Source organism: Zootoca vivipara, chromosome 11 (assembly GCF_965207765.1).
Source record: "Zootoca vivipara chromosome 11, rZooViv2.hap1.1, whole genome shotgun sequence".
In the NCBI taxonomy this organism is placed as follows: Eukaryota; Metazoa; Chordata; class Lepidosauria; order Squamata; family Lacertidae; genus Zootoca; species Zootoca vivipara.
In genome coordinates, this window is record NC_142594.1 from 49,676,769 (window position 1) to 49,699,984 (window position 23,216).

General features: G+C 47.8%; 1 protein-coding gene and 1 long non-coding RNA gene across 3 annotated transcripts in view; one reads left to right on the forward strand and one right to left on the reverse strand.

Annotated features, from left to right (window-relative positions):
* Positions 1 to 244: 244 nt before the first annotated feature.
* LOC118091631 (uncharacterized) lies at positions 245 to 18,269 on the forward strand. The gene is made up of 3 exons (XR_004693414.3): positions 245 to 378; positions 13,995 to 14,082; positions 15,566 to 18,269. It is a non-coding gene; the product is annotated as an uncharacterized LOC118091631 (long non-coding RNA).
* The window catches only part of LOC118091630 (sodium channel protein type 5 subunit alpha-like), a 295,442-nt gene continuing 281,640 nt past the window's right edge, over positions 9,415 to 23,216 (reverse strand). For both annotated transcript variants that reach the window (XM_088653462.1, XM_088653463.1), the window contains 5 exons: positions 18,052 to 18,105; positions 17,017 to 17,158; positions 13,657 to 13,757; positions 11,912 to 12,182; positions 9,415 to 11,232 (listed from right to left, as the gene is read on the reverse strand). In XM_088653462.1, coding sequence (XP_088509588.1) covers positions 10,007 to 11,232; positions 11,912 to 12,182; positions 13,657 to 13,757; positions 17,017 to 17,158; positions 18,052 to 18,105 — 1,794 coding nt within the window. In that variant the 3' untranslated portion in view covers positions 9,415 to 10,006. The remainder of the gene's footprint in view (positions 11,233 to 11,911; positions 12,183 to 13,656; positions 13,758 to 17,016; positions 17,159 to 18,051; positions 18,106 to 23,216) is intronic.

Below are 23,216 nucleotides of genomic sequence, written 5' to 3' on the forward strand. Positions count from 1 at the left end.
GAAATTCGGGGTGAATGCTCGTCATGTAACCTCCCTGCAAGCAAATCAGCACGAATGCATACAATCTAATTGCCGTGTAAGCTTTGTGATATGAATGGGAAAGCCCAACCCAGTGAGAAATCCAAGCCCAAGAGGACCTCTGCACCTGGGCGAATGTGCCAAGTACAAAGAGCACGGGAAAGAATGACCGAACTTTCAAGCATGGCATTGATTCCACACACACTCCCACAGCACTAGTCCAAGCCCAGGGCATGTGAAGGTAATTGAGCTCCTGGCTTGTCAAGCTGCAAAAATAGCTCACACTGAGGACCTGACAAAAGCTTACCTACTGCTCTGCAGTCCGGCACCTTCACTCGTCACCCTGGGGCTATCAGCAAGGTTGGAGGATTATTATTATTTTGTGTTTGCTCTCTGCCAACGGCTGTTCGGTTTCCACAGCCTCACACCACCCCCCTTTGCTCCTTATTTAACACATACACTATCTGACAGGTCACAAAACACAACCAGGGATTTGCATCGAGCTTGTCGAGTCATGAGTTGTTCTGGCCTATCTCCGATGAAGAGCTTAGTTGCAACAATTTCTGGCTGCAATTTCCCGTTGCAAGGGTGCCGCCGAACACCTGTTGGTGGGAAACCCAGATGGGAGAGGGACCAGTCTTGCCTGGGGCCTTCCCAGGGGCACCAGGTTGACAACTGTAGGAGCCACAGTGCTGGAGTAGGTTGATATTTGGTCTGATCCTGCAGGCCCCCTTCTTAGCTTTCTCATGGCTGCTCTTGAAATACGTTCACAAGTGCTTGCTTTTAAGGCTGCTGGTTTGAACCGGGACTATTGTTTTATCGCCCCCTTTGGCTCTGTTGAGCAAGGGAAGAGCAGACTCCTGAAATCTCAACAAGGCATCAACTCCTCATTGCTTCTTTCTACCATGGCCCCATCTCCAGAAGTGGCAACTGGAGAGTAGGGGCTGGGCTGGGGTGGGGAGAGGGAATCCTTCACAAGCTCAGTTTAATGTGACCTAAAATTAATGGAAGTCTTTCTATAGATCATGCCACACACTTCAGAGCAAGCCTTTTCAAGTGTAGCAATTAACCTCCCGATAAAAGGGTTACCTGGGAAGGATTCATTGATTCACCTTCTCTTAAGATGCAAGAGCCATAGCGGCCTGCATTTAGCTGCAGAAGAAGACATGAAGGTATTGCTGCAGCTTCTGGAACAGCCAGGCCATTTGGCACCAGAAAAGCATCCTCTTCTGAAGGCATCCAGTTCATAAAAGGATGTAATCAAATCTCCCATTTCCTGGATGCAAAACAGTGTCTGCGGTTCTGCGGTATCAGCTTACGATTAGCCAAAATATAAGTTTCACAGCCTCATCGGGGGCTGTGAAGTTTGTCTCACTTTCCTCAATATGGTTGTTGAAATGTACTCGGAGTCGAGAGTGAATTTCATGCTCTTTATTCAGCTCATAGTCATCAAGGAGAAGAGGAGAAGAAGAATGGCTCTTTTCCCAAAACCATCTGCTTATATACATTATTTACACAATGGGCCTTGCGTGATTGGCTACTTCAGGGCTACACCTGTGGGCCAATTATATTGTGGATTGACTTCTGCCTGCAGCCTGATTGGCTGCTCCTACAGGCCAATCAGGTAGCAGATTCACTTCTGCCCGCCGCCTGATTGGCTGCTCCAGCAGGCCAATCAGGTTGCGGATTCACTTCCACCTGGAGTTGGATTGGGTAGCTCCCGCTGTTTCTGAATCCTATTGTTCTAGGATTCAGCTCAGTACATAACACCCCTCCCCTCTAAGTTCCAGTCCTGCCCGGGAAGTTGCATTCGTAGTCCCCAAGGTCTGCTGGCCGCCTCCGTGTGCGTTGTGGCCTGGGGTGTTCCTTGGTCAGGGGTTCTGGTTCTGGCTCGTGTTCCGAGGCTGCTGGCTGTGCCGGGGCTGTCTGGTCTGGCGCCACTGAACCACTAGGTTGTGGCTCTGGTTCCGGTGTCCTTCCAGCCTCGGGGCGCCCCTCTGTGCCTACTGCTTCTGCTTCTGCTTCCCCTGCCCACCCCTCTCGCTCTACAGGCCTCACTGCCCTGCTGTCCCCTTGGGACCCCTCTGTCCCGCTCTCCTCCCGGGTTCCTCCTGGGAATCGTCGCCGTAGCTGGTCGCAGTGGCGGCGCCAACATTGCCCCCCTTCCGTTAGTACCTCGTACGACACGGGACCGGTCACCTTGGTGACTGTGGCGGGTACCCATGCTGGGCCTGCCCCAAAATTCTTTGCGTACACTGCGTCCTGGGCCACAAATGTCCGGGGGTTCCTGCCTTTCCCCACCACTACCTCATCCTGAGCTCTGTCGGGGTGAAGTCGGTCCAGTCTAGTTGCAAGGCGCCGGCCCATTAGTAGTTCAGCTGGGCTCCGGCCCGTCGTTGTGCTTGGGGTGCTGTGCTGTGCTAGAAGAAATGCGGCAAGGCGGTATTCCCAGTCCCCTTGTGTCATGCGGCGGAGGCTGTCCTTGGTGGTCCGCACCATGCGCTCCGCTTGGCCATTGGTGGCAGGGTGGAATGGTGCTGAGCGGATGTGGCGGATGGCGTTCTGCGCTGTGAAGGTCTGGAACTCCTCTGACGTGAATGCGGTTCCATTGTCCGAGACGAGGGTGTCAGGGAGCCCGTGGGTTGCAAAAAGCTTACGTAGTACCCGGATGGCTGCCGCCGTAGAAGTGGACGGTACCAGTGCGACCTCCAGCCATTTGGTGTAGGAATCCACCACTATGAAGAATGTTTTTCCCTGGAAGGGTCCAGCGAAGTCCACGTGCAAGCGTGACCATGGATGTCGGGCGGACTCCCAGGGCTGGACTGGGGCCCTTGGGGGATCCGGGCGGGATTCTTGGCAGGTCTGGCAGTGTTGGACCCAGGCCTCTATCTCTCTGTCAATCCCCGGCCACCACACATAACTCCTGGCAAGGGCCTTCATCCTCACTACCCCTGGGTGTGTCTCGTGTAGGGCTGTGAGGACCCTTTTGCGGAGGGGCTGGGGAACAACAACCCTGCTTCCCCATAACAAGCACCCCTTGTGGGCCGACAGTTCATGTTTGCGGTTTGTGTAGCCAGCGAATTCTGGCCCGGGGCTGCTGCTGGGCCATCCTCGCCACACCCAGTCCAGGACCCGGGAGATGACCCTATCTTTTGTGGAATGGTGCGCAACTTCTTGTGCCTGAATGGGTCGGTCGGGAAGCAGCTCCAGGGTCATAACCTCTTGCGCAGGCGCTGGGTCGGGGCCTGTTTCTGGTAGTGGTAGCCTGCTGAGGGCGTCTGCGTGGCCCATCGCCTTCCCAGGGCGGTGGATTAGTGCATACTGGTAGCCGGCAAGGAAAATTGACCACCTGAGGACACGTGGAGACAACACTTGGGGGGTCTGCTTCTCGGGGGCAAACAGGCCAAGCAACGGCTTGTGGTCAGTCACTATGGTAAAGGGCCGCCCGTACAAGAAATCATGGAATTTTTTTACGCCCTTCACGATTGCCAGACCCTCCTTGTCAATCTGTGAGTAGTTTCGTTCGGCTGCAGCAAGCGTCTGGGAGAAGTATGCCACCGGCACCTCTCTTCCATCTGGGAGTTGGTGTCCCAGGACAGCGCCGATGCCATAGGGAGAGGCGTCGCATGCCAGCACCACTGGCAGCCTCTCGTCGAAGTGTGCCAAGACCGAGTTCGAGACGAGCAAGTCCTTGACTGCCTGGAATGCGGCCCTTTGTCGCTGGCCCCACACCCAAGGGGCCCTTTTATCTAGGAGTCTGTGTAGGGGCTCCGCTACCGCTGCCTTATGCGGAAGAAAGGCATGGTAAAAGTTCAATAGTCCCAAGAATGACTGAAGTTCGGGCTTGCTCTTGGGCGCTGGGGCCTCACAAATGGCCCGTACCTTGTCACCGGTTGGATGGACCCCTTCTGCGTCCACCTTAAATCCCAGAAAGTCCACCTGCGGCACTCCCAGTAAACACTTTTCCCGCTTCACCTTGAGGCCCGCCGTCTGGAAACGGTGCAGGACGGAGCGGAGGCGGTCCTCAAATTCCTCTGGTGTGGGCCCGGCGATCAGTACATCATCGAAGAAGGGGGTGACGCCAGGAATCCCTTTAAGGAGAGAGTCCATTAGATTCTGGAATATGCCTGGTGCCACGCTAACGCCAAATTGCAGCCGCTTTACTCTGAATGCCCCTCTGTGCGTCACAATCGTCTGAGCCTCTGCTGTGGCTTCGTCCACAGGCAACTGTTGATACGCTTGGGCCAAGTCCAGTTTGCCAAAGATTTTTGACCCAGCCAGGGTGGCGAGGACATGGCTGACCACTGGCACTGGGTATGCATGGGCCGTGAGAGCCTTGTTTATGGTGCATTTGTAGTCTGCACAGATGCGGACCGAACCGTTAGGCTTGACGGGTGTGACAATTGGAGTTTCCCAGGGGGCGTTGGGCACCGGCTCCAGCACTCCTTGCTCCACGAGTCGGTCCAATTCCTCGTCTATGCGGGGTTTCAGGGCGAACGGGACCCGGCGGGCCTTGTGCCTGATGGGTCGTACAGCGGGGTCTAGCTGTAGGGCAATGGGGGGTCCTGTATATCGTCCCAATGCCCCATCGAAAACCCCTGGAAACTCTTTGCATATGGCGTCCACGTCCACTTGTAAGCTAGTGCGGTTCACCCCGGTAACGGCTAGCCCCAGAGGTCCAAACCATGCCAGTCCCAGTAAGCTAACGTAGGGGCCCTTAACTACCAGCAAGTCCAATTGTTGCTTTCGCCCTCGATATTGCACCCTGAAGGTCCCCACCCCCATTGTAGGGACCTTACGTTTCTGGAAGTCCCGGAGGGTGAATGGGGCCGGCCTTAGTTTGGGACCCCCATTAGGGCACAGTTCCCTTAATGTTCGGGCCGAGATTATGGATAGAGTTGAACCCGTGTCCAGCTCCATGCGGCATGGGGCTCCCTCTATCTGTACCTCTATATAAATTTTCTCTGTGCTGGGATGGGGCAACTGGAATACCTGGTAGTCCGTGATCTCCGTCGAGTTGCCTTGGTGCATGGTGCCATGTGACCTGGGGCTCCTGGGTCGGTCATCTGATGCTTGTCGACGGGTGAGTCGAGCCCGACACACCCGGGCGATGTGTCCCAATTTTCTGCACTGCCTGCACTCTGCGTTGCGGAAACGACAGGTCCTCCTCTCGTGGTTCTCCCCGCAGCTTGCACAGTTCCCTCCTTCTCGTCGAGGCTGCTGTGGTGTGTGTGCTGCTTGAGTGCGCCGCTGTACTCGGTGTACTTCCTCCCTGTCAGATTCGGATTCGTCGGTGAGGTCTTCGTGGTAGACCCTCGGTTGGGATGGCGGGGCCGGTCGTGCCTCTTGCGTTGACCTCTCGGCGGCTTCGGTTGCCAGGGCTTCCTCCAGAGCAATCTGGAACGTGAGGTCTTTTTTAGCGTAGAGGCGTCGTTGCAACATCTCGTCCCTCAGGCCACCGACGAGGCGGTCACGAAGCATGTTCTCCAACTCTGAGAAGTTGCATAGCCGGGCGGCTTGGCGGAGGGAGGTCACAAACCCAGTTATGGTTTCCCCCGGGGCTTGCCACTTTGCGTAGAAGGCATTTCGGCAAGCTACCACCGAGGGCTGTGGTGAGAAGTGCTCCTTCAGCCGTTCCATTATTGTTTTGTACGAGACGGTAGCGACATCTCTAGGTGCAAGGAGAGCCCGGGCGATTTCAAACGTCTCCTCTCCACAGACGCTGAAGAATGTCGCCCTCTTCATGGCATCGTTGGTGACTTCTTTCGCTTGCAGGAGGAAGTTGAAACGGGCAGCGTACCCTTCCCAGTCTCCTGATGCTGGTTTGAATGGCGAGAAGCTGCTGTCGGTTGCCATTCTGGGTTCCTTGGGTCCTGGAGCTGAAGCCTGGATGCACGGTGCGATGCAGCGGTGCAGCAGGTGGCGGTGCTGCGGTGCAGTGCGTGGTGGCGGTCAGCTCAGCAGGATCCCATCCTCGTCGCCAGTGAAATGTACTCGGAGTCGAGAGTGAATTTCATGCTCTTTATTCAGCTCATAGTCATCAAGGAGAAGAGGAGAAGAAGAATGGCTCTTTTCCCAAAACCATCTGCTTATATACATTATTTACACAATGGGCCTTGCGTGATTGGCTACTTCAGGGCTACACCTGTGGGCCAATTATATTGTGGATTGACTTCTGCCTGCAGCCTGATTGGCTGCTCCTACAGGCCAATCAGGTAGCAGATTCACTTCTGCCCGCCGCCTGATTGGCTGCTCCAGCAGGCCAATCAGGTTGCGGATTCACTTCCACCTGGAGTTGGATTGGGTAGCTCCCGCTGTTTCTGAATCCTATTGTTCTAGGATTCAGCTCAGTACATAACAGTTGTGTTGTGTGTGGGGGTTTTGTGGGGGGAGGGGGTTGCCAAAAAGTGCCAAAGTTCACAGGAAAAAGGGAGTGGTATCATTTCATTGCCTAGACACCCATGAGGCCCCCTCCTCTCTTCTCAGTCAGTGCCATGAGTTGGATCACCGCAGGGGAAGTGATAGGGTCACCTGGTTGTCTAGGCAACAGGGCTGGTCCATTTTAGTGTGGCAACTATCTCAGGAAGTTAATTTTGGGTGACATGAAAGGGCAGGACACTGTTAGTTCTTTAATTTATCATGACTGTGTTTTTACTGCCAGGGAGTGGAAAGAGGTGCTTCTGGGATTGTTTGTCTCACTTGACTGTGCCTTGGTCTATGGGCACCAAGCACCTTGGGCTTGGGGACTGGGGAAAGGCTGTTCTACCTCAGGCAGCAAAGATGTCTTAGGCTCTCCTTCTCATCCAGTGCTATGGCTGTGACTCATTTTTCCTGAAGGTGGCAAAGTTTGCAAATAGCTGCAGAAAAGGCAAATGAATGGCATACAGCAGTTTTTTTAGCATTATTTTTTTTTACAGCAGGTATTGTGTGCCCTACTTATTGTAGCCTCTGTTACATTCCTGATTTTGGAGTTGGATGATCTGAAACTGCCTTATGCTGGGTGGGACCCAATGGCCCAGTGCCAATCGTGCAGAGCCCCTATTCAGGTGTTGGAATTTCACACTGGGTGGACTGTTGCAGAGTGCAGCCATGTTGGGAGCAGGGCTAAATGTGTGGTCCTGCCAGGGCCGTCTTAAGCCCACCCAGCGCCCTGGCACTAGGTCCCTCCAGCGCCCCCCTCCAGAGCCTCTCCAAGGGCCTGGGAGTGCCAAGCGAACCGCGGCAGCAGCGGGAGGCCACCTCCGAGGACTCTGCGCTATGCCTCCTTCTCGTTTCCCCAGCGCTGGGTTCCGCTCAGTCAAGCTTCGCCACCAGCGCGCGCACCGCGGGACCAGCAAGAGCTGCTTGGGTGCTGTGCGCGCGCTGGTGGTGAAGCTCGACTGAGCGGAACCCAGCGCTGGGGAAACGAGAAGGAGGCACAGCGCGGAGTCCTCAGAGAAGGAGCGCAGTCCTGGCCAGATCGCCGGAACCCTGTGCTCACTTGGCGCCCTTGCAGCGCCCGGCACCGTGGTTCTCTGCGCCACTAGCCTCTATGGCTAGGACGGGCCTGGGTCCTGCATCTTTGTTGAAAAGGCAAGGCCCTACACGAGTCGTGCATCAATAGGGCTCATGTATATGTGTTTTGAACAGCAAATGATGTTTTGTTTTCTGTTGTACAGAATGCCTCTCCCAGTATTAGCCTGCCTGGTTCTAGGAAACCCTTTGTCTTGTAGCTCTGGAGGAAACGCTTTGAGTTGTGACATCAGGGCTGGATTAAGCATTAAGCAAAATAAGCATGTGCTTAGGGCATCAAGGGAAGGGGGGCACTGCATGAATTTCCCATTGTTGGATTTTTCACATTACTGGCCACATTCATTTTCTATGTTCGAGTATATTAAAAATCCCAACAGAACAACTGTGTAACAAAGCGGGTTGGATGCCTTATCTCTACTAAGTATAGAAGCATGTTATGTAAGATTAGTTTTGAGGATATGATCAAAGACTTTGCAATCAGGGAAAGTAGATTTTTTTTAAAAAAATGTAACTAAAGTGGAAGTATAGAAAATGAAACATCATTTCCCATCGTACTGTAGGTTTCGTTTCATTTTAAAAATAAAAATTTATGTTGCAGGTTATTATTATTATTTATATTTTGAATTAGATGTATATGAGGGCAACAAAATAATTTGCTTTGGGCCTCTGAAGGTCTTAATCCAGCTCTGGGCAACATAAGACAGGGCCTCCTCTGTGGTGGCACCTTGGTTAAGGAATTAAGGCAATGTTTAGTGCTGGAGTTTTTGCCAGGGATGATGGGAATCATCTGGAGAGCCATAGCTCCCCTGTCCCTGCTGTGAATGTTCTTATCCTTGATTAATTGTTCTAATCTTTTTCACAAAGTCATCACAATTACATAACTGCATGCTGTATTTAGAAGCACTCGGTTCATTTCAGACAAGATAGAGAAGCGGGCAGGATCAGGCAGCTGGGTACCCAGTTATCACACCACGTATCATCATGTCTAGAATGAACTGCAGTGATCAAATTTCAGAGAAGTGGGCGGAGGGCAGGGATCAGCCTTATAATTAGGTGTTTTGCCCTCAAAATTGCCAGATGTCGTTTCGTTACACTCGGGGGAATCTCATATGGTACTTCCTTAACGTGGGGAGAGCCTCCCTCTGTTGCGCCGTTGAGGAACCCTTTGTTTAACCTCCTTAGGCAATTCTTCTCTTATGCTGTCAATAGCAGTTCTTCCACATCAGTTAACCAGTCTGGTCTCATAAAAACAACACTATTTAATGCTCATGAAGATGAACTCGAAGCTTGTTCCGCTTGAAACGGAATTATCGGTGAAAAAAGATCCCAGCAGCCGGTCACTTTGGCAGCGTCTGGGCCGCATGGTGCATGGTTTTTGTAGTTGTTTTTTTGGGGGGGGGAACTACTTTCAAAAGCCAGGAACCCCCCCTTTTTAAAGAAAAGGAGTTGGAGCAGATCCCTTGCTGGAAGCAAAGCAGATTCTTGAAGCATGGTAAAAAAATAGTGCTTTTATTGGCAGGTTTACAAGCAGAATCCATTAGTGTCTAATATCCTGCAGGATAGAACAAAAATAAAAATAAAATGCAACCCGTGTCTTGCTTTATCTGACGTCACTTCCTTCCTTCTGCGCTCCCTTGGTTATCAACTGCCAGGAAGCGGCTGGTGATTCCAGGCGGGTGTCTCTGTGGTAATACAAGGTTAGAAATGTTGCTGACTCAGTATTTTCCCTTGCAACCTAATTTCCTCGGCAAGCAACTCCTGACATTTTTTTTGGGGGGGGGCATCTCTGGTTCCTAGTTCATCACGTAGCATCATCAATCTCCATGGAAAAGGAGACAATTTTATATTTATATATATTTATATATATTTTAAGTAAAAAAATATCAAATATAATAAATTTATGAAAGACCATTCACAACATATACAATAAGTGTTACATTGCTGCTACGGGAGCTACGTGATTCCTCCACCCATCTCTCTCTCTCTCTCTCTCTCTCTCTCTCTCTCTCTCTCTCTCTCTCTCTCTCTCTCTCTCTTCGCCCTCACTCTCTTATTATAGAATGCAAGGTCATACATTGCCGTAAGTAAACGCACTAATATAAGTAAGACCTTAAAATGAAAGTATGCGGTCAGGTTTTATCTGTGTATAGTTATAAAGTACTTGCTGTGTTACAGTCTAGCGTCTCCATAAACAGACCACTGCTAGGACAGCCCAGGACCTTGTGCTGGAACCCCCCCGGCCCCCTCCCTGGCCCCTCCCTGTGCATATAGAAATATAAACATTGAGCAAAGTTGAAAAGAGAAGGGTCAAAGGTTAGACGTCTGCCAGCGCCTTGACATACCCTGGTTCAGGGCTGACCTCCCTTCCTGTGTCCTTTGCAACTAATGTTTAACAAGGCTGCTTCAACTGTTGTGTGGTTACATTCTGTAAACAATATTCTTAAAGTGTCCTAAATGAAAAACTCATATATATTTTTTAAACCATCGACTCTTTGTCTCTGTCGGGCGACAACTGATCGTCTAGATGCTCGTCGCTTTTGCTAGAGTCAGTCAACCTCAGCTGGAAGTTGTCGCTGGTGCCCCTCGTGACGCTGTCGTAGGAAGGAGGGAAGGAGGTGGAGGACAGAGTTTCTGACTTGTTTATCGGCCTCCCGTAGTTCTCGTTCATCATGAATGCGATGAGGCCTTCCCTCTCGGGAGCGTCCTCCCCTAGGTGGCAGGCTTTTTGGCGGTATAGGAATGAGGCCTGCTTGAGGGAGCGTTGGAAGAGATGGCTCCTGTAGGCTCTCTGGATGACAACGGCAGAAATTTCCTCCTGTTTCCGCCTGAGCGTGGTTGTGATGGGTTCGTAAGAAATCTTTGATGGGTTGGCAGCCATGAATTTCTCCTCCATCTGTATCTTGAGGGCGTCCATCTCTCCAGATTCCCCCAGCACTCTTTTGGTGAAAGCAAACAAAATATCTAAGCAATGGATCCTGTCCCCACTCACCATGGGGAGGTCCATAGCTATGAGCTTGATCTTATTTGGTTTCGCAATGCGTAAAGGTTCTGACAGAGCGTCCGCGAAGTTGGAAAGGGCGGCGTACTCAATAAACTGAGTGGCTTCGGGGTCAAACTTCTCCCATATTTCATAAAACATATCAAAGTCGTCCTCGCTTAGAGGCTCTGTGCTCTCTTCAGTAGCGACACTGAAGTTCTCTAAAATAATAGCTATGTACATGTTTACAACAATGAGAAAGGATATAATGATATAAGTAACAAAGAACAGAATTCCCACTGCGGGGCTGCCACAGTTTCCCCTCGAGCCATTTGTGTTGATATGGCTTGGATCACAATATGGCGGCCCGGTGTTCAAAATGGGGCTGAGAAGACCATCCCAGCCGGCGGATGTAGTGATTTGGAAGAGACAGAGCATGCTGTTGGGAAACGTCTGGAAGTTGAACATGTCGTCGATCCCGTGCTCTTGCTTAACGTAGGCAAAGTTGGCCATGCCAAAAATGGCGTAAATGAACATGACCAGGAAAAGCAGGAGGCCGATGTTGAACAACGCAGGGAGGGACATCATTAAGGCAAAGAGAAGAGTTCGGATTCCTTTGGCCCCTCTTATAAGTCTCAGGATCCGGCCAATCCGAGCCAAGCGAATGACTCTGAAGAGGGTAGGGGAGAAGAAGTATTTCTGGATGATGTCAGAAAGTACAGAGCCTTGGGGGGAGGAAAGGGAATAGCCAGTTAGTGAACTAGCAACGGTTATGGCGTTTTGGTTGAAAGTAGCATCTCAGGTTTACCAATTAAGGACATGCGAGTAAGGATCCGCACAGAGCTCAGTTGAGCTCTTGCATCCCTTCTTTCCTTCCTTTGGGGGGGGGCTCGGTACACACATGCAGGGGCATCTCACCATGTTGGCCTTTGGATACCAGGAGGCTTGTTCATAAACTCAAGAAGAGTCCTGCTGGATCAGACCAAGGGTCTATTTAAGCCAGCATCCTCCTTCCTACAGTGGCCAGGCCACAAGCATAGCCCTCTCCCCCCTGTTCTTTCCCAACATACTGCTTCTGATCCTGGAGGCAGCATATAGCCAACATGACTAATAGCCATTGGTAGCCAGTTCATGGCTCCCATACATCCACCTTGTTGAGTAACCTGTGCTCTAAAATGCTGCGGAGGAAACCAACAGCACAGGTGGGTCTTCTGCACCATGGGTTCAGCCCAGAGGCCATGAGCTGATGTGCTGCACACGCACTGGATTAGGCCCAAGAAGAGCCAATATGTCCCTGCTCCCGAGAAATATTCACATCTGGTTCACCCCTGAAGCCAATCAGGCCACGTGGATCTAGGCAAATCCACCCCTCCAAATTCTGCATTTGTTGGGGGTTTGACTTACCCACTATTGATAGAATGACGACGACAAAATCAAAAATGTTCCACCCATTGGTGAAATAGTAGTGCCTTAGAGCCACCATTTTTAATATGCACTCTGCAGTGAAGATGGCAACAAAGACCATGTTGATTTTGTAAAGGATGTTCACTTTTTCTGGGCTCTGGTCGTCAGTTTCCACCATCATGGTGACCATGTTGAGGCAGATGAGGAGCATGATGCAGACATCAAAGGCTTGATTCAAGACAGCGTCAAAAATGAAGCCTTGATACTTGTTCTGGAAGATATTAGAAAGACACATTAGATCAGTGGTTCCCAAAATGGGTGGTATGGCTTGGGGGGGGGGAGGTTACCTGGGGGTTACTAAGAGATAAGGGAGTGGCGGGGGATGGGCCGTGCTGGAGGTACAAATAACTATCAGACTTTGAAAAGCTAGTATCCCTGAATCAAGCTCATCAGTTAAACTGAATAGTTTTGATTGGATTTTGAATAAATGTGCAATTAATTGTTACTGTTTTTAATTTTATTGTGTTATTATTAGTGTGTCATGCAAACCACTACTCTGAATAATGCTTTTTTTAATAGGGTACGGGGCACGGGGTGAGTTTATGCAAACTACTGCAATAGATCAAAGCAGCCAACTCAGATAGTGCCATATGTTTGCACCTATTTGGGCCTGAAATGGGAACTTTTATGCAGTTTGGGTGTTCAGCAGTGGCCGGCAGGGAGGGGCACCTATCCACATAGTGGTGGGCTCCTGACAACAGCATAATTGGAAAGTCTGGGGACTGTGCAGGGTCAGGGCTGAGTGGCAGCGACATCAGCCCTGGTGGAGCCAGTTCAGCACTTCTGCTGGTATTCCTCCCCCCGCCCCGTTCTGGTACATGGTAGCCAGAAGGCCAGGTCTGCAGCACCACCTCTCCTTGTCACCAGCTCCTGTGAGTGTTCACACTTGCACAGCACCATATGAAAGTGTGGCAGTGGTCAGGAGGACTGTGGTCCTAGCAGCTGCCTCAAATATTTGTTGGTTGAAGTATTTGTTGGCCCCAGAGGTGGACAACCCTACGTTGCAATTTGATGATGATGATGAAAATAATAATAATAATAAAATAATAATAATAATAATAATAATAATAATAATAATAATAATAATAATAATAATTCCCCACCCGTCTGGCTGGGTCGCCACAGCCACTCTGGGCGGCCCACAGCACATATAAAACATCCAACATTAAAAACTTCCCAGTACAGGGCTGCCTTCAGATGTCTTCTACAAGTTATAGAGTGCTTTATCTCCTTGACTTCTGAAGGGAGGGCATTCCACAGGGAGGGTGCCAGTACCGAGAAGGCCCTCTGCCTGGTTCCCTGTAACTTCGCTTCTCGCAGTGAGGGAACCGCCAGAAGGCCCTCATATGGGACTGCAGTGTTGGTCCAAAGCATTCTTTGGAATGGAAGAACAGCATCGTGTTTTTTGGTGACAGAGTGCCCCATCCCAAACACTTTCCACTCAAGTCAATGGGAAAACTCCAAAATATTTTAACAGAGCTCAATTTACAGCCACACTCACTAACATACTGTTGTTGTTTTTCTTGATTGGCGCTATATAAACCTCTCTAGAAATATGACAGAATGCTTGTATACATATATATGTAATATATAAATAAGTTAACTACAATGAATACAATTCTGGTGGACATTTTTTTTGAAGGGGCCAGTTGGTATCAGCTAAAGAAATCCACGGAATGCCTCACCACTGGCCGTGGGATGGGTTTTTGGGGTTTCTTGGATCCCAGTTTTTTCATGGCATTGTAATATTTTTTCTGTTCCTCCGTCATAAAGATGTCTTGTCCACCTAAGTATAGGGAGATAAAACTAACATTAATTTGGACGGCAGAAATGGCTGCTTGTGGAAAGCAAAACCATTTTTAATTACTGAAGGTCTCACTTTCTTCCTTTACCTCCATTCCTGGTAACAATCATTAAGCTATCTAATTATATTTTAGTAAGAATTAAAAACTGTGTGTAGGTATCCCGAAGAAAGTTTGTTAATCATTTTTACTGAGATATTGATCCTATCAAAATTCAACAGCTCCACGGAATTGAAGAAGTGCTGTCTGCCTTATCTGTTATCAGCCAGTGGATGACCATGAAATTCCAGGAGAAATATCACCAGAGGGGTAAGTCTGTGACTAAATCACATTTCCCAGAGCAATACATAAACTCAAGCACAGCTCTCCTTCAAGATGCAAACTTCTCTAAATTTTGAAATGCAGCTCTCCAGCCCCAAAAATGGGTGTATGAGAAGGAAGTGCACACAAAAAATGCACATTATTGGGCCAATGTCCCACATTAAAAACCTGGATCTATTTCTAATATTCTGTACTGTTTGGAAAAATTATATTTATACGATGAAGCATTAGGGAAGCATTTTATGATAATGGAAGCAGTAAAAAAAAACTAATTAAAATTTAGTTAACCCGAAATGAAGATAAGTGGAAATCTTATGGAGGGAGAAGGTGAGGATATTTCTGTTTGTGTGTTTGTTTGGTATGTTATTTTTGTTTTGTTTTTTACGAATGGTTTAACATGATTTAATATAATATACAGTGGAACCTCGGTTTATGAACACCTCGGTTTATGAATTTTCGGTTTACAAACGCCACGGACCCATCTGGAACGGATTAATTCACTTTTCATAACTTTCAATGGGAAAGTTCGCTTCAGTTTATGAACTCTTCAGTTTATGAACAGACTTCCGGAACCAATTACACCCATGCTTCGGGTTAAGTATGCTTCAGGTTGAGTACTCCGCGGACCCGTCTGGAACGGATTAATCCACTTTCCATTACTTTCAATGGGAAAGTTTGCTTCAGTTTATGAACGCTTCAGTTTAAGTACTCCACGAACTGTCTGGAACAGATTAATCCACTTTCCATTACTTTCAATGGGAAAGTTCGCTTCAGTTTATGAACGCTTCTGTTTATGAACAGACTTCTGGAACCAATTGTGTTCATAAAGCGAGGTACCACTGTACAACGAGTAAATGAATAGATCGGAATGTATAATAGATTTGTGTATTAGATGGTATTTTTTATTTTATTTGTAAATTTGTAAGTTTTATGATTTGTGAGATTATGTGCATTGATTTGAAATTTAATAAAGTTAATTTTTAAAAATGCACATTATTGGTGAAAATAATACACAAAAATGCATTGTATTAAGGGGAATATTGCCGAAATGTATATATTGGGCTAAATTGAATACAAAACATGCACATTAGGAGATTGTTGTTGGCATCTGTCTCAAGAAAAAATGGTGTGCGCCTCTGGGGTGAATTAAAAACTGCTGCATCAGCAGCACTGAAATGACCGCTCTGAAGCACAAGTCTAAGGCAGTGCGTATGGAGAACCTGGGCTGCCCAGATGACAAGACCACCCCTCTCGGCCTTGTTGATGTGGTCTAAAGGAAAGCAGAGCAAGATGTTGGGCACCAGCTTGGCTGAAGGAGTTGCCGGAAGGAGATATAGAAGACGCCATCCAAGCATCTTAGGGACTCCACTCCAGATTTGTAATGGGATTACTCCTTAGCCTTTTCTTCTCCTGAATATATCCCACAAGGCAGCAGAGGTTTACGATAAGTGTTTGTCTTCTCTACGTGCAGGGTATGGACCACAGAAGGAAGGATGCGTCCCCCCACTGGACGTACTACCCCCCCCTCACACCCCACAGTAGGAGAAATGAATGGTAAAATGCTGATGAATTTTCATGAGGACTTGACTGGGGGGGGGAGGTATGGAAATTGCAGACATATGGGAAATTTGGTGAACTGAATGTTACACTGGAAAACAGAAAGAGAGAGAAACCCAAATTGACAGATTCATTCCTCCTTCCTAAGAAGAGGAACTGATATGGATTACTGGGCCAGCATTTTTTCAGAACCAGATTAGAATCCATTGCTATTCAGCAGTGAATTATTTATTGCATTTATATGCCACCTTATCTCCAAGGAGCTCAGGGTGGTATGGTTTGGACTATGTACTGGTCACAAGATTTCCATGTTTATTTCAATCTTAAGAGTGTTTGATAGGAATAACTACATACAATTAGCTGAGTGCTTGATTGCATTTCCTCCATCCTTTCATTGTTACCATTTTGCACAATGGAAGTACAGTGGTACCTCTACTTACGAATTTAATGCGTTCCAAACACACATTTGTATGTAGAACAAAATTGTAAGTGGAATCCCATAGGAATGCATTGGGAGAAAAAATTCGTAAGTCGAAGCAACCCTATCTAAAAATTCGTAAGTAGAAAAAATCCTATCTAAACTGCATCCAAGATGGCGGACGGAGCTCCATTCGTAAGTAGAAACATTCGTAAGTAGAGTTATTCGTAAGTAGAGGTACCACTGTAATTATATAACCTCTTTCCTTTCCTTTTTTTTGGGGGGGGGGTCTTCTTTGGTCATTTGTGCAAACTTCAGGAGATACTGTTCACTGACTCTCTCTGTCTTTTCCCTTCCGAGTATTTGTTTGGGAATAGGTGCATCACAACATACTGACCAGCAGTTGCATGAAAACAGGTGACAGGGAGGAGCCCACAGCTCAGCAGCAGAGCACCTGCATTGCACACAGAAGGTGCTACCAGGTTCGATCCCTGGCATCTCTAGCTAGAAGGATCAGGGAGAAGGAGGAGGAGGAGGAGACTCTGGAGAGCCATGGCTGGTTGGAATAGACCGTCATGGGCTGGATGGACAACTACCGGTACTTTGGCATCTAAGAATTAACCAAATCACAAGGGGGGGAGGACCCCTACCCAATCACTGTCCTGGCAATCTTGCACCATTGTGCACTCAGGTCCTGCTTTCAGGCTTCTCCTAATGGGCATCTGGTTGGCCACTGGGAGGAGAAGATGCTGGACTAGATGGGTCATTGGCCTGACCCAGCTGCAGGGCTCTTGTGTCTTTCAGGAAGAGGTCTACCTGCTACCTGGTGCTTCCAGCTAGAGACGGCAGGGATTGGATATTGGGCAAAGTCTGTGGTCCACCACTGAGCTATGGACACCCCTGCCCCCCTTCCACAACTCACGGCTGCCTGGCCGACAAGGTGTTACTTATCTTTTTCTTTTGCTGATTGAAATTGTCAATGATAACACCGATGAAGAGATTCAGAGTGAAGAAGGATCCAAAGATGATGAAGATCACAAAGTAGAGGTACATGTACAGGTTATATTCCCAGACGGGCTGCTCCTCACGCTGCAAAAAAAGCGACACGGAGAAAACAAAGAAAGGGCGATGAACGTCCACTGACATCCTAAACTAAAACCAAGGTGTGTGTTTCCTCCTTTGAAATGCACAACACCTTCTACACAGCTCAGAGAAATTATTTGCCTACTAGGTGGATACCAAGCCCCACCCACTGCATAGCCTACGACATCTGAAAAGAATTACCTTTAAAAAGTTGTTTTTCGGATGAGACAGTATTTGCTCATCATGAAGAACAGAGGGTATACCTCTGTCCTGACCTTCAGTTTGAAGTTGTTGGAGGGCCTGAGCACTACTAGCTCCACATGATGAGTGTATGCACATTTGTTGTGTGAACTGAGTTTTAATTATCTTAGCTTGATGGCTATTTCTTTCGATGGGGCTAATTGCATTTAATGTGTCTCTTCTATTTTTTTAAAAAGAGTTAATGTCTAAAATAGTCCAAATTTCAAGGCTCCCTACATTTTTGCAAGATCTTTTTATCCATTATCAAGGGAGGAACTTTGGTGTTTCTAGTTGCCAATTAAAGCATGATTAAACTAAATAACACACATCATCAAAAAATATTAATATAAGAAGAAAAGCCCAAACTGATGCTAAAACATGAGCAGAAGTGAGAATGATTCACTGGAAAAATCTTCTGCACAAGCCTCATCAATGAGCATCACTTTGCTCCTATGAAGATCCCATTTAGTACAATGTAGGGTGCTCAGAATGAGTCACCTTGGCGTTTCTGGGCATCTCCCATCGGGGCTTTGCAGGAGAACTTCCCAGTAGATTGTGTTCATTACTGGCAAGCAGGAAACACTGGTTTAAACACCATACAAAGAAATAAAACAATGCAAGACATTAGTGGACGAAAGTCCTTTATCTGAGCTACCCACCTCTCGTGAATCCACAGCAGCATACATAATTTCCATCCAACCTTTAAAAGTTGCCTAGGAAAAAGAAAAGCAATGCATGTAATTAAGACAATTATAATATGCATTTGCGTTAATGGTTACTTTAATAGCTTTGTACCTTATTTGCACTACTATGCGGGGGAAAATATTTTTCACTGTTAATACAATTAAAAAAACACCCCATGAATTTGGGCTGATGTAAAGGAACAGAGTTATATTGAGCAGTTTGTCTTCTATTATGGGGGATGCTTGTTTAATGACTGAAAACAAGCTTTTAACTTAATAGGCACCGGCTTAGGTCCTAAGACAAGTTAGCTCAAGAAGGTTCACAGAAGGAAAGGCTGCCATCCTCTTCTGGCTGCCCCACTGAACAGCCATGACGTGGGTCAGAGGCAGCATTGTGCTTGCTGGGACCGGGTGGGGTGGCAGTGGGATGAATTCTGGGGGGATCACGTGTGATCTGAAACACTGGTCTGTGTGTGATAGGGAGACTGGAGGAAACAGGAGAGGCAGTCCGCTTTGCCCTAAGTAGCACCCTGGTTTGAAATGGCACACATACTTCCTTCCTACCTGTCTGGCTGATTTCCATGGGAATTGGGAGGTGAGAAGGCTGGGAGGCCAACAGTAGGGGGAGCCAGATCCAATGACAGGCAGAGCCAACAAGTCCTAGTTTTGTCATCCCTCCGTCCCATCGCTGCTGAGTTGCACAAGGGGAAACACTGAAATTAAGGAGGAGAGGGAAGGTGGCAGGTATTGCCACCCCCTGGACTGGATGTAAGTGAGAAGGCAGGTCACGTGAAAGCTGGCTGAGGTTGGAGGTGTATTGCCTCATTTTCTCTAATGGACAAGCCTCCCTCAGTAAAACCTGAGCGTGCTTTTTGGAACCGACTGATTCATAATATGAAAAAGGAGGGTTGAGAGGCCTGAGGCAATACAGCAGCTTGTTTCACTGAAACAAATGAGGATTTAATCCTGTACTATTGATCCCTTTTACAGGTGGTTTAATAGTGGCTTCCCAACGTTTCCATAATCCTGCGGGTGGCAATCTGAGCCCCTTCTAGTCCCTTTCCACTTAAAAGCCAACTCTCTTGCCCAAAAGAGGTTAGGAGGAGGAGAAAGAGGTTGAACTGCTTGCTCTGTGGAGCCCTCACTCTCCAAATTGCTCTAATCTTTCCTCACAGCTCTCTCCCATTGGCAAAGCAATCTTCCATCTCTGCATGGCATTCCCATCTGGGGGCATGATTTGGCCAAGATTCCAGCTGGACTATAAATGGGGCGTTTAGCATTGGAAAAAAAGAACATGGCAATTTCTGAACTTCACAATTGCAGTTCATGAGCTGATCTGGATGGTAATAAGGCATTGTTGGATGGCAGAGCTGTCAATTACAAAGCTGTTTTGTCCCATCCAGCTCCCCCCCCCCCAAAAAAACTCCCGAGGAGCCTAGTAGTAAGATAATCCAGAGCTCAGTTAGGCTTCTGGAATCCTTCGCAAGACACTTCTGCAAAGAAGTGGTGATATCGTGAAAGGCAGGTGGGGAACGTAACTGGGAGGGAAATAAAATTACGGGGAATTAGTAACCACTTACAGACCAGATCTGAAGGTGGTGAGATCTTTATGGAAGTGTTGTGTGATATTGTCCTGCATGACATAGGTTCAGCTAAAACACTGTCTGCTATTGAAATTAGTTATGGGCTGGTGTGTGTGTGTGTGTGTTGCTGATAAATTCATCTTGGGGTCAAGCTTACAGCTGATGATTAGGCTATTGCAGGCATCCCCAAACTTTGGCCCTCCAGATGTTTTGGACTACAATTCCCATCATCCCTGACCACTGGTCCTGTTAGCAAGGGATCATGGGAGTTGTAGGCCAAAACATCTGGAGGGCCGCAGTTTGGGGATGCCTGGGCTATTGCATAGAAGGCTTGTGTGGTATATTTACTTGAGGCTTAGAACCATCAGACTGTGGCTAAATCAAACTAAAACAAAACCAGACCAGATAGGCAACAGAGGAAGGCAGGGATCTCAAGTTTGTGCCTGAAAGGGGTCAAGTTATGCTTTGGCCAATGGGCCAGCTATGGGAGTGGCCAAGCCTAAATCACAGGGCTGGTTGTTGTACCTGCCTGTGTAGGAAACAAACAACCCCCTTGTCTACTATGAATAATGTTATCACCACCACCACCTACCTAAGCTGGTTGCAAAACCTTAGATCTCAGCTATCTATAACTTTGATACAGCAAGCTCAGCTCTTGTGAACTTTACTTCCAATGCCAATAACATTGTTTGGGAAAACTGAGGAATAGTATGGTATGGAACTATGTCTGCCCCAGTGCAACGGGGAATAGTTTCTTGCTCCTGTGCACTGAAGTCTGGTCTGGTCTCTTGCCTAACAGACAGGCTGTAGCTCAGTGGTAGAGCATCTGCTTTGCAGGCATGAGATCCCAGCTCAACCTCTGGTACCTTCATTAAAGCAGGGGTGGGGAGCCTTGGGCTCACAGGCTGAATGTGGCCCCCTAGGCTTTTCTATCTGGCCCTTAGCACTCTCTCCAGACAGCACCTCCACTCCCAGCCCCACTCAAATGCTTTTGCAAAATCCTCTGATTTTTGCAAGATTATACTGTAGTTGACTGTATAAAGGCAAAAGTCACATCTATTCCTCTGCCTGCTTTTGCCGCTGGCCTTCGCCTGCCACCAGCACAGGGCCCCCAAGAGGCTCCTCCTGGGGGAAAGCAATCCCCGGTCTTAAGAAGAACCCCCCCCCCTTGAATAAAAGTATCTTCAAGCAGCAGAGCTAAGCAAGACCTATATGCCTAAGCAGCTGCCAGTTTGAGCACACAGTACTGGGCTACATGTCCCAGCCAATGGTCTGCGTCAGCATAAGGCAGCTTCATATGTCCACAGGAAATTCTGCTCAGCCCCCTCTCTGACTTCTGGAATTTCATTAGGCATCATCACCCACACACTTTCTAAGCAACCCTGTCTCCTTGGAGGATGAAGAAAAAAAGAAAGCCAATGTTTCCCAAGGAAGTTGAACTGGGAGGGCTGAACCCAAAATGCTCTTTCCAATCTCTCCATCCTTTCTGCATCCTGCGAAGTGGGCAGGCGAGCAAGGGGTGTGTCATTGCGCAGGAGGCTACAAAGGGGGGGGGTCATACAGAGAAGAACTTAGAGGCGTGGTGACCATCAAGGGAGAAGGAGGATCAGGCCTCAATAACTGGTGCAAGTTTATACTCAGCCTGCAGTGCTGTATCACAGATACAAAGAACAGCGATTCCTCACTTAGCCTACAAACACACCATGTATTTAAAGGACATTTAAAGCACATGACTTCCCCCAAAGAGCCCTGGGAACTGTAGTTTGCCTTTTATAGAGCAACAGCTCCCAACCTGCTTAACAAACTGCTGTGTGTACGCAGCCTTGGTGAGGCTGGAGCATGTTCAAACGATACCGACCATTGTATCCTGAGCATGTTTACTTGGAAGTAAGTACTGCTGAGTTTGGTGAGACTCACCTCCTAATAAGTAAAGCTTCCAACCAAACATTAGGAAAAACCTTATGACGGTAGGGCATGGACTGCCGTAGAAGGTGGTGGACTTTGCTTCAGTTGAGGTTTATAAACAGAGGTTGGATGGCCACCTGCCAGTGATTATTTAGCTGCAATTCCAACTTTGGACTAGATGACCCTTGGGGACCCCTTCCAACCCTACAACTCTCTGATTCTGTGATAAGTGTGTGCAGGATTGCAGTGATAGGCATGCATTAGACTGAATGCCGGGGGGGGGCAGATTGTTCCCCATCAAGAAGGCCTATGGCCCCCCACAATTCCATCTAGTACTAATGGGGACACAAAATGGTGATCCATCGCAGACCCTCAAAAATTCATGTCTCAAATTTTGCTTCCACTTTAAAAAGGAACTGTGAGAGAAGCGTGACAAATAAAGCCGAATGACGGGGAGGGAGGGAAGTCACAGCTCGACTGAGCGAAAGGCTGAGATGGGGGAACTTAAGATGAAATGTAATTAGTTTTTTGTGGTTGTTGTTTTTTGTTTATTTGGAAAATTTAATAAAAGTTATTTAAAAAAATTTTTTTTGCTTCCTCTTTTGTTTTAGAGTGCTCTTTGCTATTTTAAGTCCCCTGTCTGAATATTACTAATTGCAAGTAGGGAAAAAGAAAACAAAAAAGGTTGGCTCTCAAATTGTGCAGAGTCTAGAAATATTTGGTGCGTCATGACATCGATCTCTGAAATGCCCTAGTAAATTTAGCGGAAAGTTAGAAACTGCAACACAGCTCACAATGCTCCCTCTTTTTCAAAAGAGACTGTTTCTATCGGTATAAAAAACCACACATTTGTAAGCTTCGCTTCCAGGGTAGAAACAGGAAAAAGCAGGGATATATTTGCTCTACAGTCTTCAACATGCAAGCTAATAAGCGCATCTGGTTCACTAGGTGTGAGCAGTGAAGACAGGGGCCTCCAATCTAATTCTCTCCTCTGAAAGTAGGAACTCCCCTACACACATTCAGGCCTGGGCTGACTCATCATTCCTGGATTCATAAACCAGGAATAAGTGTAGAGGCTGAGTCCTGCTCCTTGAGTCATCTTCCTTCACCCTCTCTTCCATTTCTCCCATTACACACCAACTTCTGGTCTGCATTAAGCCAGAGTGCCCCATTATGCCCAAACGGGGGGGACGCTGGCTTAACATTGGCTAACAAAGTAGGAAGTAAGTCAGGATGTGATCTGAATACTCAGAGATGTCTGGAAGGGCACAACAGCTTCCAGCATAAGCTCATCAACGTTCTTCGCACAGTGTTCACTGAAGAGCGCGAAGGTCATATAAGAGCAAAGCATGTTAAAAACTTGGGAGGCATCTGAGGGGGTTGAACTGGTAGCAGAACAGGTGGTGACATATTTGCCTAAGGACACCTTACCTCCAACAAATTACAAAATGACTTGCACCGCTTTTCTCCTGACCCTGACTAGCCATCTCAGACCTGGACCAGTGTCTGACTGTACTCATGAACTAGATTTATTACTTAATTCCAGATATTTACTAGTTGCTTTCCAGGGCCGAGCCATCATGGCACAGTGGCACACAAAGAGGAATAAAAACAACAGAAGCTTAAATCAGCAGAATATGAAGCATTTTGCAG